General features: G+C 43.6%; 1 protein-coding gene across 10 annotated transcripts in view; it reads right to left on the reverse strand.

The window, feature by feature from the left end:
* The window catches only part of nav2a (neuron navigator 2a), an 806,339-nt gene that overhangs the window by 25,188 nt on the left and 760,351 nt on the right, over positions 1-20,800 (reverse strand). For all 10 annotated transcript variants that reach the window (XM_080189918.1, XM_080189922.1, XM_080189916.1 and 7 more), the window contains 5 exons: positions 16,739-16,822; positions 16,088-16,199; positions 14,637-14,782; positions 8,522-8,700; positions 3,704-3,857 (listed from right to left, as the gene is read on the reverse strand). In XM_080189918.1, coding sequence (XP_080046044.1) covers positions 3,704-3,857; positions 8,522-8,700; positions 14,637-14,782; positions 16,088-16,199; positions 16,739-16,822 — 675 coding nt within the window. The remainder of the gene's footprint in view (positions 1-3,703; positions 3,858-8,521; positions 8,701-14,636; positions 14,783-16,087; positions 16,200-16,738; positions 16,823-20,800) is intronic.

Raw genomic sequence — 20,800 nt, forward strand, 5'->3', positions numbered from 1 at the left:
CACAGTACTCCAGCTGCGGCCTCACCAATGCCCTGTACAGCTGCAGCAAGACCTCCCTACTTTTATATTCAATCCACCTCGCTATGAAGGCCAGCAACCCATTAAGCCTTCCTGACCACCTGCTGTACCTGCAGGCTGGGTTTTTGCGACTCATGCACAAGGACCCCGAGGTCCCACTGCACTGTCGCCTGCTGCAGTTTTTCGCCCCGTAAGTAATAGTCCTTCCTACCATTATTCCTACCAAAGTGGACCACCTCACACTTGCCAACATTAAATTCCATTTGCCATTTCCTGGCCCATTCGCCCAGTCTATCTAGATCCTTCTGCAGACTCTCCACACCCTCCGCACAATTTGCCGTTCCACCAATCTTGGTGTCATCAGCAAATTTCGACACTATACACTCGGTTCCCTCCTCCAGATCATCTATATAAATGGTAAATAGCTGAGGCCCCAGCACCGACCCCTGGGGCACTCCACTAGTCACCATCCGCCAATCCGAATAGCACCCATTAACCCCCATTCTCTGTCTCCTATTTGACAACCAATCCTCTATCCACGCTAACACCCTACCCCCAACTCCATGCCCCCTTACCTTCTGCAATAACCTCTTGTGAGGTACCTTGTCAAATGCCTTCTGAAAATCAAAAGACCACATCCACCGGCTCTCCTCTATCCACCGCCCTAGACACATCCTCATAGAACTCCAATAAATTTGTCAGACACGACTTCCCCTTAACGAAACCATGCTGCGTCTACTCTATCAAGCAATTCCCCTCAAGATGCCTCGCTATTTCCTCCTTGATGACGGATTCTAACATTTTACCCACAACAGACGTTAAACTAACCGGCCTATAATTCCCTGCCTTTTGCCTGCCACCCTTCTTGAACAATGGCGTAATATTAGCCGCTTTCCAATCTTCCAGCACTTCCCTGGAATGCAGTGACGTCTGGAAAATAACCACTAAGGCATCCACTATCACCTCCGCCATTTCTTTCAGAACCCTCGGATGCATTCCATCCGGTCCTGGGGACTTGTCCACAATCAGTCCCTCCAGTCTGTCGAGCACCGCCTCTCTAGTAACAATAATGTCATCGAGACCCTCCAGTCCTACCACCTTTCCATCGCTAACACCCGGCATATTATTCACGTCTTCCTCTGTGAAGACCGAAACAAAGAAGTTATTCAAGACCTCTGCCATTTCCCCATCCCCTACCACTAAGTCCCCCCTCTCATCCTCTAAGGGTCCAACGTTAGCATGGCCAATCCACCCAACCCGCACATCTTTGGACTGTGGGAGAAACCGGAGGAAACCCATGCAGCCGTGGGGAGGATGTGCAAGCTCCACACAGTCACCCAAGGCTAGAATTGAACCTGGGTCCCTGGCCCTGTGAGGCAGCACGGCTAACCATCGCACCACCCGTGGTTGTGAGTTGGGACTTTATGGTTTAAAATGTGGAGTTTCACAGGGCACTTAGTTTAGCTCTAGGCACTGAGGAGCAAGAGAAATATCCCAGCCTGATCTTCAATGTCATGCTGAATGCTGCACTGTCACAAATAGATCCTGTCAGATGAAATGTTAAACTGAGGGCCCAGTTTAAATTGTGCCTGCCCTTCTGAGTGGCTTTCAAAGATCTAATTTTGGAAAGCAGCTTCAACGTGGTGGCCAATATTTAGGCCTCAGCCAACATTGGCAAAACAAACAATCTCATCATTATCATGTTGCTGCTTCTGGGAGCTTACTGCCCTTAAATTGGCTGTGACATTTCCTCTATGACAAGTGACTACACTTCCAAAATGGCTCCACTGGCTGGAGATCTTTTGAGGGGTCCTAATGGTTGTGTAATTTTGCCATATAAATGCCAGTCTACTTAGCAACGCTGGAGTCACAACAGTAGCAAAAGCAGACGAATTTTTGAGGAAAACATTGGAGATGTTGGGCTTCACAGTCTTGGATGGAGACAATTGGGAGGCAATCTTACAGAAATGTCAAAGATCATGAGTAGAAAATAGAGATCTCTGATCCGGGGCACTACTCCTAAGTAAATCACGGCAGAAGAACAAAGAGTCCCAGACTCAATCTAATATCAAGTAGCTCCATATCTAAAGAATGATCAACAGATGAAGGGGATTCCCAAGCTAAAACGGTGAAGGAGACAGCTATAGAATAATTTAAGAAATATTAAGGTGTAGCGATGGGGGGATTATAGGCCTCTCTAGATGAGCAAAATAGTTTGAGTGTTTCACCTCATATGTGTCTGTTTCGTAATAGGTTAAAGGGTAAATGAACTGGATGCTGAGGCACAATGAACAGAAAGTTACATATTCAAACCTATTTGGCATTGAGTGAGTTGTTGCCACCTGAGCAACAATATTGGAGCTGCAATTGAGCTCCAGTGGACTAGAGAAGATAAAGACACCATAGTTGTTGTTAAGAAGGCATATGGTGTCTTGGCGTTTATTGGTAGGGGGATTGAATTTAGGAGTCGCAGCGTCATGATGCAACTGTACACAACTCTGGTGCGGCCGCACTTGGAGTATTGTGTGCAGTTCTGGTCCCCACATTACAGGAAGGGTGTAGAGGCTTTGGAGAGGGTGCAGAGGAGGTTTACCAGGATGTTGCCTGGTATGGAGGGGAGATCCTATGAGGAGAGACTGAGAGATTTGGGGTTGTTTTCGCTGGAAAGAAGGCGGCTAAGAGGGGACCTTATTGAAACATATAAGATGATTAGAGGTTTAGACAGGGTGGATAGTGATAGCCTTTTTCCTAGGATGGAGAAAGCTAGCACGAGGGGGCATGGCTTTAAATTAAGGGGGGGTAGTTATAGGACTGATGTCAGGGGTAGGTTCTTTACCCAGAGGGTGGTGAGGGACTGGAATGCCCTGCCAGCTGCAGTTGTAAATGCGCCTAGTTTGGGGGCGTTTAAGAGATCTGTGGATAGGTTTATGGACGAAATGGGATTGGTTTAGATTAGTGGGTTAGTGTTGTTTTTTTTTAAAAAGCTGGTCGGCGCAACATCGTGGGCCGAAGGGCCTGTTCTGCGCTGTAATGTTCTATGTTCTATAGTGTGCTAATCCTGTTCAGTTTGTGGTAGTCAGGAGGTGGAGATGCCAGAATTGGACTGTGGTGGGCACAGTAAAAAGTCTCAACACCAGGTTAAGGTCCAACATATTTTTTTGGAATCACAAGCTTTCGGAGTGCTGCTCCTTCATCAGGTGAGGCAAATAACCTGGTGTTGAGAGACTTCTTATAGATTGTGACAGAAAGCACAAGTACATATATTAGGCGAGAACAGGATTCAACTCTGATGTAAAAGCAAAATGTTGCAGTGGCTGGAAATCTGAAATAAAATCAGAAAAAACTGGATAAACTCAGCAGGTTTGGCATCATCTGTGGAGAGAGAAGCAGAGGTAACGATTTGAGTCTGTATAACTCTTCTTAAGAAGATTCAACTCTGTTTCTCTCTCCACCGATGCTGCCAGACCTGCTAAGTCTATCTAATGTTTTCTGTTTTTATTAGTGCTTTGATATGCTTTTTATATCAAACGGTCTATTAACAGTCTCTGGATGGTATTAAAAGGCAGTCAGTGACAGATGAGAAAGCAGTAGCCTTTTTTTTAAAAGAAGTGCACATTTGTTGTCGAGTTACGATAATTGAAATCACATTTCAGAAATCCATTCGGCAGAAGGCTCGCCGGCTCACCTGCATCCTGTTCATGGCCTCGCGCAGCTGGTCGAGTTGGTGAGCAGAGCTCAGTGCCTCAAGTCGGATATCTGTCAACTTCATCTCTTTCTCTCTCAGCTCCCCACGCAGCTGTATAATGGTCTCAGCTTCACCATCGATGCAGTCAGAGATACTGAAAACAGAAAGGGAAGCAGAAGTCCCGAACCTCTATTAATCCATTCAGTCAATAAGAATTAAAAATAGTGGCCTACTCTCGAAAATCACAATTAGAGACATTTTGTTAAACTGTTTACACTCTGCTGCTTTATAATTAGGTAAATGTAATGAGCTTCCAGCTTAAAATTGATCATTAGAAGCAATGAGCCCATTGATTGCTTTGCTTGTTGCCTTCTTTCAAACCTGAAGCAATCAGAATAAATTGCCTTAATGTAATAACACAATTCCTCAAATTAATTCTACATTGAAGCGCTAAGAACATAGGATCAGAAGATCTTTGAGCCTGCTCCATCACTAATGCAATTGTGGCAGTTCTGCAAACTCACTTCACATGTTCCTTAATACCTTAGATTCACAAAAATCTATCAATGTCGACTTTACATTTAACAATTAGCATCAATTGCTTTTTGCAGAAGCAAGTTCTAAGCTTGTGACACCCTGTGTGTGCTGGGAGTGTTTCCTAAACACAGGGATAGCACGGTGGCATAGTGGGTTAGTACTGCTGCCTCATAGCCAGGGACCCGGGTCAATTCCTGGCTTGGGTCACTGTCTGTGCGGAGTTAGCACATTCTCCCCGTGTCTGCCTGGGTTTCCTCTGGGTGCTCCGGTTTCCTCCCACCGTCCGAAAGACGTGCTGGTTAGGTGCATTGGCCATGCTAAATCCAGTGTAACCGGAGTGTGGCGACTAGGGGATTTTCACACTAACTTCATTGCAGGGTTAATATAAGCCTGCTTGTGACCAATAAATAAACTTTAATTCTACTTCCGCAAAGCTTGGCTCCAATGCCTTTTTAAATGTTCCCTCGTTCTAGATTCTCCAGCTAGCAGAGTTTGGTGTTCTTTACCTACCGTATTTGTTCCTCTTCAAGGTGGGAAAATTGCAGAAGTGAGGGCATCTGTTTGACACTGGGGACTCAAAAAGATTACCCCACCCTCTCCCTTTCATTGGTTGGCAGCCTGTGGGTTCAAACCTGTCAGCTGCATGCTGACACAAGTCTCACTCGCCACTTATTCAATCTGAGTGACAGCATGTGAGGCCCTTAAGCGGACATCAATTGCCAAATAAGAGCCTCAATCAGGTCATGGGAGGACACGGTACCTTGCCTGCTGCTGGCAATAATGCTCTACCTTACAGGTCCACTCTCCTACTTTCCAGCCCATGGATGACCCCTAAACTCCAAGTCCCAATTAACATTTCAGCATGAAACCAGTATGAGCTGTTGGTGGCACAGTGGTTAATGCTACTGCCTCACTGCGCCAGGGACCTGGGTTCAATTCCATCTTCGGGCGTGTGTGTGTGTGTGTGTGTGTGTGTGTGTGTGTGTGTGTGTGTGTGTGTGTGGAGTTTGCACGTTCTCCCTGTGTCTGCATGTGTTTCCTCCCACAGTCCAAAGATGTGGGGGTTAGGTTGGTTGGCCATGCTAAATTGTCTATTAATAATCAGAGGGATCAGCAGGGTAAATACGTGGGATTACTGTCGGTGTAGGCTCAATGGGCCAAACATCCTCCTTCTGCACTACAGGGATTCTGTAATTCTTCTATGATAAGCCGTCATTCCTTAATCACAGTACTTTTTCTATTCATTCATGGGATATGAATTCACTGCCTGGCCAGCACATATCGCCCATCCCTAGTTGTCCTTGGCTAGGCTACTTCAGCAGGCAATTGAGAATCAACCACATTGCTGTGGCTTTGGAGTCACATCTGGGCCAGACCAGGTAAGGTCAGCAGATTTCTTTCCCTAAAGGACCTTAGTGAACCAGGTGGATTTTTCCAACAATCAACAATGGTTTCATGGTCATCAGTAGACTCTTAATTGCAGATTTTTTTTATTGAATTCATGTTCCAACAGCTGCCATGGCAGGATTCGAACCTAAGTCCCCAGAATATTAGCTGAGTTTCTGGATTAATAGTCTAGCAATAATACCACTAGACCATCGCCTCCATTGAGACTGATACATCCAAACTGCACAATCAGTGCAGCGATGGATCACAAATTACCTAATAGTGCTCGGCATCTGAGCATTCTCACACCTTCCGTGCCCCGATTTGATTTTTCATTGTCACATGTATTAAGAAACAATGAAAAATGTTGTTTCTCATGCGCTATACAGACAAAACATAGGAAGGAAAGGAGAGAGTGCAGAATGTAGTGTTGCAGTCATAGCAAGGGTATAGATGCGGACGCAGGATGCTGCTTTCTTTCCTTCATACACATGTTGTAACAGAAAAATTATTCCATTTAGGGGGAAAAATTGGAGGATTTTCAACTATCTTCAACTAGAGATCCTATATGGGTGATTCATATTGGTTTCTTCCTAAGGTTCCCAGCATCATAGATGTCAATCTTCAGCCAATTTGATTCACTTCATTTGATTAATAAATGATTGAAAGCATTGGATACTGCTGAGGCGATGGGCCCAACAACACTCCTCCTGTAGCCTTGAAAACCGGTGCACCAGAAGTAGCTGCGCTCCTAGCTAAGCTATTCCAGTGCAGCTACAACACTGGCATTGATCTGGCATAGAGTGTGATCATTAAAAATGAGGAGGAAAAGAGAAATCCCTCTTCCCTCTTTGTGGCTGCAGAGATGCCAAGCTTCCTGTCTGAATCTCTGCAATGGCCCAGGGTGATTAGTGCTTTAGAGTGGAACCAAGCCCACAACATTCCCCATGTATCAGGCCACACAATAGCACAGCATATGGGAGATGAATAGAGTTCCTCAGTAAATGAGTGAACAATGCTTCAGCTGAGGCAGCTTTTGGAACAGCACCATAAATTCTGGGAGAGTAATTTCCTTTCACATTAAACAAGCAATTTTTTATGAGATTAAGATGGTTAACAACATGTTGCTTGCTTTGGCACAAAGCTTCAACCGTGCAAATAGCTATATCCTATTTCCGACAAAACATTCACTAGTAAAACACACATTAAGTGATTATAGTCAAGAGGAACAAACGGAAGGAAAACAAGGATTTTTGAACACGGCTCAAATATATTACTTCCAGCTCCCATCAATCCAGTGCAAAATACATTCAGATATCTTTTTACAAATGTGACGTGGTCTGCTTAAACAGAAAGGATGTACTTTTCTCTCAAGTAACCTCTCTCTCCTCCTGCTCCAGCTGTGTTTTGGATAATGAACGGACTGTGATTAGTGACACTCAGTCATCAACAAAAACCTGCTTGGAGGTGCAGTAATTCTGGTTGAAAGTAATTGAAAACCCTTCTGCCTTGTCTCTTGCACTGAGGTGCTAGGCACCCCCATTACTGGGAATGGAAACATTTGTGGAGTCTCCTCCTCCTGTTTATTGTTTTATGGTCTGCTATCGTTCACAACTGGGCGTGGCAGGACTGCAGAGCATGGAGTTGATCTGTTGGTTTTGGCAACATTTTACTCTGTTGACAGCCTGCTGTTTCTGCCGTTTTGCAGTGGTTACTCCTGCCCATACTGTCATGGGCAGATGCATCTGCAGCAGCTAGAGTAGTGAGCATGAGACCATGTGGAAAATTTCCTCTTGTTGAACCTTTTGTCACCAGCTACCACATGCCCAGTTTGGCAAATTTGCTCTTCGGAACTCGGTCAGCTCAGTCAGTCATGGTGCTACCAGGCCAATCTTGGTGTTGGACACTGCGATTCCCTACCCAAATTATATTCTGTGACCTTTCTAACCTTAGTCAATGATTCCCCATTGGTGTCCAACATGGAGCAGAAATGTCTCATTACTGCTAACTGCCCTCTCCCTCAGCTAATCAGCAGGTTTCCTTGTCATGTGACTTGATAGGGGCTGGAGTCAATATTAGTGTCCCAAAGGCTGTTCCTTCCCTGCATGCAACTGTGTCACCACCTCTGATTGGTCTGTCCTGCTGGTGGGACAGGACATATCCTCCAATAATGGTTATGGGGGAATCTGGGACATCGACTGTAACGTATGATTTGGTAACTGACGTTTTTTGTTCTTTCATGGGACGTGGGTGTCATTGGCAAGGCTAAGCATTTATTGTCCACCCCTAATTGCCCTTAAACCAAATGGCTTGCTTGGGAATTTAAAAGAACAGTTGAGTGCCAACCAAATTGCTGTGGATCTGGCATCACATGTAGGCCAGACCAGATAAAAATGACAGATTTTTCTAAAGGACAAGAGTGAACCTTTACAGCAATCAACGATAGTTTCACGGTCACTATTACTGAGACAAGCTTTCAGTTCCAGGTTTATTAATTGAATTTAGAAGGGGTTAGCCTGGGCCTCAGGAATACTCGTCCAGTTACATTGCCATTACACTCCCATCACCCCGCAACCAAGTTAGCTTGACTGTTCTATGTGACACATTAAAGATAAAGTCACCACAGTCTCAGATGACCTCTCTCCTTTGAGGGGGGCGGGGAGCTGACTGGTGGTGATTTAACCCGAGGACCACTACACCTCAGGCAAGGGATAGTCCCTCAGAATACCTCAGCCAGTGCGGCAATTGAACCCATACTGTTGGCATCACTCTGTATCATAAACCAGCTGTCCAGCCAACTGAGCTAAATGACATGCACCTTACGGGTTAAACTATATAGCTGATACCCTAAACATCGCAGTTTTGTCTTTCAGTAATAAATAAAGGACTACGTACAGCGAGTTGGAGTGTGATGTTCTCATCATTGGTGTTGAGGGAGTAGATCCATTGTGAGCAAACTTGGGGGAAGAAGGCAAGGAAGAATCCGGGGTATTCATTTCCTCAATATCTGAATGAGATGAGGCAGATTTGGGAGACTTCTTTTTGCCAAATGCTTGCTTGAAGGAACTTCTTAACTAAACAACACAAATGTTCACACAGGATGTAACATGAATACTTAGAGGAAAATATACATCAGTAAATAAATTGGTTTCACATACTTCTGACATTATACTAACACTCATGAGTAAGTCACAGTGTAATGCAGTTACCGAAAAGTCACCGAAACAAATGGGTAATAATAAAGATAACTCTCCTCTTCCTTCACCTGAGGTGGCACTGGAGCCTCTGCCAGCTGTTACAAAGAAGCACGGCGAAAGGTAGAATTGATGCCTGTCTCCTGCTGTAACCTCAGTGGGAATCCTGGCTAAACAGTGTCAAAGGACAGTCTCTGTGTTACCACCAATGTCCCGCTGACATTATGACAGGAGATAGGTAGCGTCCTGCGGAAATTGCAGATGGCTATTCTCTCCAACTAACCACAAGCCATGCGGAGATTCAATAGCACATTAAAACCAGATTTAGCAAATGACAGAAGAAAAGGTAATGATGTGTCTTTGCTGTGATTGTCTTTAGTCTAACTGCATGTTGAGTATTACTCAAAACAGAAAATTTCTAAACCAGAACACCACAAGGAAGATTTTCCTTTAGAAATGCATTGATTCATCTTGTATTGTAATCTCCAACCTGGGGGAATAAAAACATAAACTTTGACCATCACATGGCCACACTTGGCTAGTTGCATTAGTAAAGTAGACCACACTCCAACACTGCTGTCTCCTTTAGAAATACTTCTCACTGACATAAGTATCTTTTCTGGTAAATCTGGTGAAAACATGGGTAAAGCGCATCCCTACATTTTTGCCAAGTTGAGTAAATACCCTCCTAAAGTTCCCACTGGATTAAAATATCTGACAAGCAACCATTAAAAGCACGTCATAATGAGAAGCACAGCATGGCACAATCCAAAAAAGCAAGAAGCACTGAAAAGAATAACACTTAAATGAATCACAACAATAACAATGCCAGCAACTGTGGACAATACAGTGGAAATTTGTTCTTCAAAGTAAGAATTAAATTTAAGGCCATTACTCGGAATACCTAAGGATGCATCAAGAATGATGTTGTCCACCCACCAGACAACCAAAAGATACATTTAGCAACGCAGAAATGGATTCTTCACAGATCATTCTTACTTTTCTTCTCACAGATGCATAGGCATCTAATTAGAGAAAGCTCAGGTAAGAGTTTCATTTGAGATTGGGACTCATAAATTCCAGTTTTATAGTTTAGGGTCCAGTGATTAAGACCTACCTCTCATCGCTCCATCAACATGTGACTTCAATGAAAAAGAACACTGATTTTGTTTTGTGCTTCTATACTGATGTCTACATAGAGTTAAGAGTATCTGACAACTGTAGCAACCCATCCATTCGCAACATTAATCTGCCAGAAAATACATACTGCAGTTTGCCGGTCCTCTGGATGATAATAGCGAGGTCGCCGTCTGAAAATCAGGGCCATGCTTACTGCTCCCTGCCACTTTCCTGGGGCCTCCGCACAGATGGTTGCCTATTCAGTAGGAAGCTCATCCTGCTAACATGGATCTTCTCCCTGGCTTCACAAAAATCTGCCATCCAGCCACTGCACCTTACCCCCCACTGAGCTCGCCCCTCCACTCAATCCCATTGCCAGCCAACTACTTAAAGATGAAGTTGACCATACCCCTATCCCCCAAATAAATCAGTGCTTCACTGAATTTACAATCTTTATTGAAGGAACATCTGTTTTGACCAAAAAAATCTATTAAGTGAGCAAGATTTAAACAGTACAAAAATTATTTAACACATTTTATCCCAAAGTATTATTTCTACTGATATATTAAATGATTAATCTGCGCCCAATTCTTCCTACGAATCAATAATCTGGAGCACCTTTCTCTTCCTAACCTTCATTTGATGCTACTTTGACCTTTACTTGTCAAAACAGGAGAAACCACAAGAAAACTGTCAGACGTACAAAGCTCCGAGGCAGAGATTTATTGTCTCTCATTAACTTGCTAGTGTTTTTCACCAAGGGGATCTCTTCTGCCAATTCCTTTCTATCATAGCCTCCAAGGAACGGCAGCCTGACACACACTCACCCCCAACAGAAGATAGCATCCAGTATAGCCACCATAACACCACGATGCAGCTCCGATTAAAAAAATACCACGCACAACACATGGATCGACTACACTGTGGCACCCTTGAGGAATGACTTAACATCTGTGTAAAATCAAGTGTGAAATACTCATCTGAAATTATCATGTGATCATCAAGACATGCTGAAGTAAGTAATATTCCCACAGCAGTGCAGAATGGAACACAACATCAGGCAAATGGAGAGGGAAGTTGACAGGACCCTCACTAATTAGCCGTTCCCTGATTTGTGTGCTGTACCGAGGGTATATTATGTCATGCTAGATTTAAGGCGATCTGCAAGTATAAGGTCATACTTACCTCATAAACCTGCCGTGAAGTGTGCGAGCACAGGGAAAAGAGAAGAGAAGACAACAAACTAATTTTAATTTTGAACGAAGTTGAAACTGTACTTGATAAATAAATTCTACAAAACGTCGGTGGCAAGGGTGGTCAAGATCAAGTCAGCTGGAGACAAACGAAGGAATAAAAACAGAAAGTGCTCAAAGTCTCAAGAAGGTCGGGCAGCATCTCTGGAGAGAACATCAGAGTCAATGAAATGGTAACTTGTCCCCCACCCCCCCCACCAACATATGCTGCCCAATCTGCTGAGAATTTCCAGCGTTTTCTGTTTTTATTTCAGACTTCCAGCATCTGCAGTATTTTGCATTTGGGGAAATGAAGATCCGGTTTCCACAGTGTTGTGAAAATCTGTGACCTTTTTTTTGGAATTTCTTAGCAGCGAGATAGGAACGGCAGTGCTAGGTTGTAAATCAATTGTTACGAGAGGCAAAATGGATACATGATTTGCTGTTGGAATTAGAATCACGAACTCCATGCGTAACTCCAATTGGTGAAAACTACACTTCTGGGCGAAGGTTAGAATATTTCTTAACATACACACATACATAAATAACATTACTTGCAACTAAAATCTCAGCGGCATTTATAAAGCTGTTAATGAAAGCATTAATGATTGTTCAACAGACAAAATGGCTCTAAACTGAACAACATGCAACAAGGTGATGTTTGCTATCAGACAAAAAAAAACCATGAAACAAATATTTGATTAATATTATTTGTAGCTAAACCTCTTCTGAACAATTAATGACCCAAAATGCTAATCTTCAAGAACTGTCAACGAGGGATGAGCTGATTGAGGTGCTCAAGATTATGAGGAGCCTGGGCAGGGTGGATAGGGAGCGGCTGTTCCCTTTGGTTGAAGGGTCAGTTACGAGGGAACACAAGTTAAAAGTGAGTGGTGCAAGGTTTAGGCGGGATTTGAGGAAAAACTTTTTTACCCAGAGGATGGTGACGGTCCTGTACGCGCTGCCTGGGAGGGTGGTGGAAGCAGGGTGCCTCACATCCTTTAAAAGAGTACTTGGATGAGCACGTGGCACACCATAACATTCGAGGCTATGAGTCAAGTGCTGTCAAGTGGGATTAGGTGGGCAGGTCAGAGCCTTTCATGCGTTCAGTGTGGACTCAATGGGCTGAAGGGCCTCTTCTGCACTGTAGTTTTCTGGATTCTGTGGCTACAATTTTACATCAGCCAATTAGAGTTTGGATACAAGCTAAACCACAAAAATAAGTAACATATTTAACTCTCAGCTCTAAGCACAAGACATTACCAAAATCTCAACAAACTTATGAACAAGTTGTCTATTCGTAATCAGAGATAAACACTCCATCCAGCAGTTCCTCGTTGGGTAGGTCAAACACCTTCTTATATGTTATCTTGCCAAATGATTTTATAAATTGACACAAAGTCAATATTTCAAACTGTCTAAATAACATGAATTCTTCAACTGACAGTTTCATGTTTCAAGAATATGATGGACCTGTATTGTCGCAGATCCACGTGGAGGCCAGAAGGGTGGGACATGTGCCCACAGCTTTCTCAGGTCACCAACCCTTAAATCATCTGGGTAGCATCATTTCGATAGTTGGGGTGAATGATCTGAGACTACAGGGCAAGCAGAGGAACAGCCCCACAACTATAAATTCAGAGCAGCAAGGTATCATGCTGAAACAATGTATTGTAGAATCCTGCAGCGTAGGAGGCCATTCAGACCATCAAGTCTGCACCAACCACAATCCCACCCAGGCCCTATCCCCATAACCTCATGCATTTACTTTAGCTAGTCCTCTTGACACTATGGGACAATTTAGCATGGCCAATCCATCTAACCTGCACATGTTTGGACTGTGGGAGGAAAGCGGAGCAAACCCATGCAGACATGGGGAGACTTGCAAACTCCACACAGATAGTAACCCAAGCGAGGATTGAACCCAGGTCCTTGGCACTATGAGGCAGCAGTGCTAACCGATGTGCCAACGTGTCACCCACAATGACGGGATGAGCTGAGACCCAAAATAGGATTGGAAGTGCCAAATGTGCTATTAAATTATGGAGATAATTTAACAGACATCTTAACACGGAGCTACTTGGTTTATATCCAACTATGTTCTGTACAAGGACGAGAGCAGACATGTTAAAAGATAAAATCACCATAGTCTGAGATAACCAAAGGCTGTGACTGGTGGTGATTTAACCTAAGGATTGCCACTCCCCAGGTGAGGGAAAAGGTTGAGAAGGTGGTAAATGAATAACCTCAGATATGGGAATTGAACCCATCCTGTTGGTATCACTCTGCAACACTAACCAGCCATTCAGCCAACTGAACTAAGACGACCCCCAGACATTGTAGTTTGGTAATTGTTACAATAATGGAATAACACATGCTGCTGAGGTACTGCAACTTCATTCACAAAGTCAAATAGTAATGCATGCACCCTACAAGCCAACAGGGCATACAGGATCCACTGAATTAATTTGTGGTGTCTGGTTTGCAACCAGATCTTAGTTTGACATTTTAAGTTTATTAATGTCACAATTAGGCTTAAATTAACACTGCAATGACATTAGTATAAAAACCCCCTAGTCACTACACTCAAGTGCCTGTCCGGGTACATTGAGCGAGAATTTAGCGTGGCCAATGATCTAACCAGCACATCTTTCCAACTGTGGGAGGAAACCAGGGCACCTGGAGGAAATGCACTCAGACACAGGAGAGAATGCGGAGACAGTGACCCAAGCCAGGAATCGAACTGGGTCCCTGGCGCTGTGAGGCAGCAGTGCTAAACTGTGCCGCTGTACCGACATTTTGTATTCACTGAAGGTTAACTGAACTCATCTTCAATATAATCGCCAAATACACCCAATTCAGGCAATATCACACGTTTTAATTATTATCAAATTAGTTTGCCCTCTTCCATTTTGCCTTCTCTCACTAACCATGTCAGCTTGTCTCTATTTATCTACTCTAAACTGGAAAAAAAACGGGCAGCCAGGAAACCTTCTGAACACCACTGGGAGAAAGAGCATTTTTCCTCAAAGGAGTGAGATTTCAATTTTGAGTCAAAACTCTGGCAAAAATATTTGGATGAAATATATAATCACCACTGTGCCGAAAACCAATGGAAACTGAACTTCTAACTGAACGCCGCAACACTTAACAAGTACAAGAATCTCCTTATTATAAACTGTGTTCATGCCTTACAGCATGCCTGGCAAAAATCTCCTGCACACCCCCCCGATTTGTAAACTTGTCCTGGAGGATACGTGAATTTGTGAAGGGCACTGTGGACTCAATCTTAGAGTCATAGAGGTTTACAGCATGGAAACAGGCCCTTCAGCTCAACATGTCCATGCTGCCCTTTTTTTTTAAAACCGCTGAGCTTGTCCCAATCGCCCAGTGTTTGGTCCATATCCCGTAGAGAATTCTTGATTTAGAAAAACACATTCAGAAGTTGAGAGTCTCTTGACTTACCCAGTTCTTCTTCTTCTTTTTCTTGGAGTCCACCTCTGCACTGCTGCCCACACTGGAATGGCTGGTGGCACTGTTAATACTGGACACGCTATCCGACGAATGCTGCCGACGGATCCTGAGATCTGCTGACTGAGACGTGCCGTTTCCTGGTAGGAAAAAGTTGCACTCGTATCAAATCAGCCAATCCCTCTGGTGCACGCATTTCAACGCGCACAAGGCTTGCACATCCTCATTTGACTGACACATTACATTAAGGTGCTCTGATAGGTATTTGTAGCCAGGTCACTACACAAATTGTGTACACCTTGCTCAACACGAGTTACTATTTCACTCATGAATCGTACTGAAATTAGGAGCGTAACCTCCTTTTGCTGCATCATCAGAATTGAATTCTCTAAAAACAGATCATTATTGACAAGAAAGAGAGTTCAGCCTAACCTCATTCAGAGTCAACCTACAGCTACCCCACCAGCGAGGGAGAAAAAGGAGGGAAGCATGTCTCTATGCTGATGATTGATGAGTTGGCTTGTCCCATTAATCAGATAGACTTATCATTGGGACGTTTTTTTTCCCCTTTCATATCCAGCTATTCCAATAGAAGGTGCCCTGAAGGACAGCGTGACCCTGGCTGAAGGCCGCAGCAAGCTTATCAATGGTCACACCGAATAAACTGTCTTTCTTATTGTGATTCACTTGAAAGAAAGTTGGTGGCAGTACTGTGATAATTGCCTGTTCATCTAATGTTATAATGTTGACTTGTATACAAATATAATAAAAATCCTAATGCGGCAAACATTATCCTGGCAAGACACTGTAAATTGTAATAATTTTCTATCATGAACAAACTAAGGAGATAGTTTAATTATAGAATCATATAGTGCAGAAGGAGGCCATTTGGCCCATCGTGGCTGCACTGACCACAATCCCAATCTGGCCCTATCCTCATAACCCCACGCATTTACCTTAGCTAGTCCCCTTGACACTAAAGGAGCGATTTAGCATGGCCAATCCACCTATCTTTGGACTGTGGAAGAAAACTGGGGCACCTGGAGGAAACCCATGCAGACATGAGGAGAACGTGCAAACTCCGCACAGACAATGACCCAAGCTGGGATTTGAACCCAAGTCCCTGACACAGTGAGGCACCAACGCTCACCACTGTGCCACCCACTAAGGTTAAGGTATAACTGCGATAGTGTGGTTCAAGTACACTACTGCATCGGCAAACTGTCAGTCAGAGTGTATCTGATGAATGCATGACTTTCCTTTCAAAAAAGGATGTTACTATCCTTATGCAGCACAATTAGGAATTAACACTTGGCTTGATCTGTTTCCACTTATCCCATTGGCAAATGAGGGCAAATATAAGAGTAGTAAAATTTTCTTGGAAACAATTATTTGAAGGAATATATAAATGCTTCCACATACCAGATAAATAATTTCTTTCCTACCTTTACACGAAAGCTCAGGTGTGTTAATGACTCCATTTATTGCAGCCTGGGCAGCCGCATTTTGCTTCTTGAGCAGTTCGATGGTTTTTCTTAATTCATTAAGTTCGGAATCCTGAATATCACAAGACAAATAAAACGTTCTTTACGTCTGAAAATAAGCTGTGTTTCATTGTTGTCTTGTTCACTAATTTACAACTGGCTTTTCTCAAAACGGAACTACTGCTTTCAAAAATGTACACAGATTATGTTATCAACTGGATTATTTATGGTAGCCTGGTTGGAAATATATTTCTCTTTCCTTGCTGTATAATCAAAAGGAATGTGCTGGAAACCTCTGACCCCGCTAGCGCCAAATTCTCCATTCCTGCGGGCAGCGAATGAACAAGATCGGAGAATCCTGTCCACAATGTGGACAGCACATTACAATAACATCGAAAATCCTAAATCGTGAGAATTGCATCTAATCCATCTTCCTGCTGTCCTAGCAGTTGTTCACATTGAGGGAGCTCTCTGAAGGATACATGTCCAGTTTAACTCGGGAGTCACTTACCCCCTACATTCTCCACTTGTCCAAACACTGATCATCCTCTCAGTGCTTTCTTTACATAGTACATTAGAGTACACATGACATCAGGTGCAGGCAACACTCACCTTCTGTTCAGCAGTCATCGTTAAGCTCTGCAATCGTCCTGTCATGTTTGCCAGGCTTTGCTCAAAGGCTGCCACAAGGTGAGCCTGTGTGACAGAGCACAAAGGGATTTTGATAAAACTCATGCAGCAAGTTACATCATGATACCAGTCATCTTTCTTTCTTTATTCATCCTTGGCACGTGGGTGCCGCTGGCAATGCCAATCCTTAAATTGAATTGAATTGAGTGGCTTGTTAGGCCATTTCAAAGGGCATTTAAGGGTCAACCACATTACTGCAGGTTTGGAGTCACATGGAGACAGACATGCTGAGATTTCCTGGCATTTTCTGTTTTTGTTTCAGACTCCAGCAACTGCAATATTTTGCTTTCCAGCTCCGACGAAGGAGCATCTAGACTCGAAACGTTGGCTCTATTCCCTCTCCACAGATGCCGACAGACCCGCTGAGATTTTCCACCATTTTCTGTTTTTGTTTCAAATTCCTGCATCTGCAGTATTTTGCTTTTATTATAACTAATGTTCTATGTTTTAACTTCAGCATACATTGAATTATTTCAACCAAGCTTCACCTTAAACAGTGTTAAGTCAGTCCATCGGTGGAGAAATTGAAGGAACATGTGTCATGTCGATACGAGGATCCCACTGTTATACCCTTCGACCCCACAATTGTACAAGATATTATCAATGATAAGTGAGTGCCCACAAGGGTAAGATGCTCTAACTACTAATAGGAAAGACTAACTGATCCCCTCCTCCGAGCATGACTGAACAAGTTGGGGCCTTATGTCAATCCAGCATTGCTCGCAATCATTCTTTCTGCTGTCAGATTGCAAATTACCAAAAATAAAATGAAAGCTGTTGGATAACCAGAATTCATGAGTCCAATTTTACTATTTATCAAGCTGTGGGATATGAACTCACAACCTCTGGGCCAAGTAGCCAAGAAGTTAGGTTACAGTAAAATTCCTCTTAACATCCAAACTCTGGAAGATTGTATTTAAACCTTGCAATGAGATTTGCAGCTTGGGTGTCAAATCGCAGAGTCTGAGAGTTTGGAGGGTAGAGGAAAGTGAGTGGGGAGGCACAGCGGTTAGCACTGCTACTTCACTGCAGCAGGGACCCGGGTTCAATTCCTGGCTTGGGTCGCTTACTGTGTCTGTGTGGGTTTCCTCCGGGTGCTCCAGTTTCCACCTACAGTCCGTAAAACGTGCTGGTTGCCTACATTGGGCATGCTAAATTCTCCCTCAGTGTACCCGAACAGGCGCCAGAGTGTGGCAACTAGGGGATTTTCACAGTAACATCCTTGCAGTGTTAAAGTGAGCCCACTTGTGACACTAATAAATAAACTTTAAGTGCAAAGTCAGATCTTAAGATTGATTTAATCTGGTAATAAAATAACGTACAAGCAACTTTCAGCACTGCTGCAGAACAATGCGATAGGTAATGCAAACACACCTTTAATAGAACATTAGAATAGGGATCACACTTCAAAAATATTGCAATGAGTGAAATGCATTCCAACGCGACCAATATCCAAGAAAGGCACTATATAAATATAGTCTTCATTCTGCTGATTAGTTACTCATCTTACTTTCCAAGTCACTGGAAGTCATTTTATAAAATACTTTGAAAACAAAAAATGTTGCAACATGTCCTTTGTTTGTGATAAAATACAGCGATTATTCCACAGTATATAAAAACACTGAATCCAAACAATGTGTCATTAAGTCAGATTTGTGCAATATAGGGAGCGATTATGAGACCTCCCACTCAGGTGAATCAGGGCAGTAAAGTGGTATTAACTACTGCTGTTACTATTTCGCTGAGTTCTTTCAAGGACATGGTCTTTGTGACCAACGTAGAGAATACATGGCTAATGAAATATGCTAAATCGGGAACCTATGGAATCAGTAGGACTCCCCTTTTGCCATTTTAGGACAGAACTGCGCTACTTGTGCTTCTCGCTCTCGGCGTGATGCATTATGGTCTTGCGGTATGTCAATAGACACAGGCATAGGTTGCAAGTGAGTGGGGGAAAACTTCAAAGAGATATAAGGGGCAAGTTTTTCACACAGAGGACAGTAAATGCCTGGAACACGCTGCTGGAGGTAGTGGTGGAAGCAGATTCTATAGCAACACTCAAGAGGCGTTGGATAGATACATGAATAAAAGTTGAAGTTAAAATGTATTTATTAGTCACAGGTATGCTTACATTAACACTGCAATGAAGTTACTGTGAGATTTCCCTAGTTGCCGCAATCCGGCACCTGTTCGGGTCAATGCGCCTAGCCAACGTACCTTTTGGACTGTGGGAGGAAACCAGAGCACCCAGAGGAAACCCACACAGACACGGGGAGAAGGTGCAAACTCAGGGAATAAAGGGATATGGACCATAAGAACATAAGGAATAGGAGTAGGAGTAGGCCATCTAGCCCTTCGAGCCTGCCCCGCCATTCAATAAGATCATGGCTGATCTATCGTGGCTCAGTTCCACATTCCCGCCCTCTCCCCATAACCCTTAATCCCCTTGCCTATCAAAAACCTATCAACCCATGTCTTAAATATATTTAGCGAGGCAGCCTCCATCACTTCAATGGGCAGAGAATTCCAGAGATTCACCACCCTCTGAGTGAAGAAGTTCCTCTTCAACTCCATTCTAAACCGCTCCCCCCTTTGTCTTGAGGCTGTGCCCTCTAGTCCTACTGTCCTTTCTGAGCGGGAAGAGCCTCTCCACCTCTATCCTATCCATCCCATTCATCATCTTACATGTCTCAATGAGATCTCCCCTCATTCTTCTAAACTCTAACGAGTACAAGCCTAGTTTATTCAGCCTCTCCTCATAGTTCAACCCCCTCAACTCCGGTATCAGCCCAGTAAACCTCCTTTGCACTCCCTCCAAGGCCAAAATATCCTTGCGTAAGTGCAGCAACCAAAATAGAGGCAGGAAAATATTAGCTAAGAGAAGCATCTGTGTCGGCACAGCCTTGGTGGGCCAAAGGGCTTGTTTCCTGTGCTGTACTGTTCTGTTCTTTGTTTTAAAATATAAATCCTATGTCTACAGTGTGATAGACAAGTGTTCCCAGGAATACTTTGAACATTTTCAACAAGCCAGCAGCTGAAACAAAGAGGTTGGAGCCTCATTCACAGTTACCAACAATGAGTTATTCTGGGTGGTCAGAGACAAGCTGCACAAATTTGAGACATCCCTCATTTCAAACATGAGGGTCCATCTTTTCAAACAACTCTTTAGTACATGTCTCACACTGCAGATAACATGATAAATGATAATGGCATACAATTTCAGCAGACCAGAGAAAGTATGGATTTTGGCTGTTGCAATTCCACTTTCATCTGATCCCCCCCATTCCCATTAGAATTCTAACAGCGCCGAAGAGACCATTTTGCCCACTGAGTCTGCGCAGATTCTCCGATGAGTGTTTTACCCAGTCCTTCTCCCCTGCCCCAACCCTGTAACCCCACACATTTACCATGGCTAATCCACCTAACCTAACATCTTGGAAGACTAAGGGGCAATGTAGTATGGCCAATCAACCTAACCTGCACAACTTTGGACTGTGAAGGGGAACTGGAGCATGCGGAGGAAACCCACACAAAGATACAGGGAGAATGTGCAAACTCCATGCAGTCACCCAAGACCGGAATTGAACCTGGGTCCCTGGTGCTGTGAGGCAGCAGTGCTAACCACTGTGCCTCCTCATGCGCTGTCAAGCCTTAAGTGGCGAGATGGAGCATGCTGAGCTGTGAAGCTTCGCAATTATCAGGGTTACGACAAGCTAAGCTTCGTTTAGAGGGAGGGGGAAAGAAGTGAAAGAGGGAAGTTGTGCAGAGGTGAGGGGAGAAAGCAGGGAGGAAAAAAAGATGGAACTGGCAAATGGTCAGTAATGCAAAGGTCCTCCACCTCCAGGTAAACGTATCAAACACACATTTAAATATTGACATATAAGGATTCCCATTGATTTTAATTATTACCACGTGGAGGTTGTATGATAGCCACGAAGCAAGAAACTTTAGCATGGTATTAATTACTTGAACTATATCACAGCA

This window comes from Carcharhinus amblyrhynchos, chromosome 6 (genome assembly GCF_965287045.1).
Source record: "Carcharhinus amblyrhynchos chromosome 6, sCarAmb.v2.hapA, whole genome shotgun sequence".
In the NCBI taxonomy this organism is placed as follows: Eukaryota; Metazoa; Chordata; class Chondrichthyes; order Carcharhiniformes; family Carcharhinidae; genus Carcharhinus; species Carcharhinus amblyrhynchos.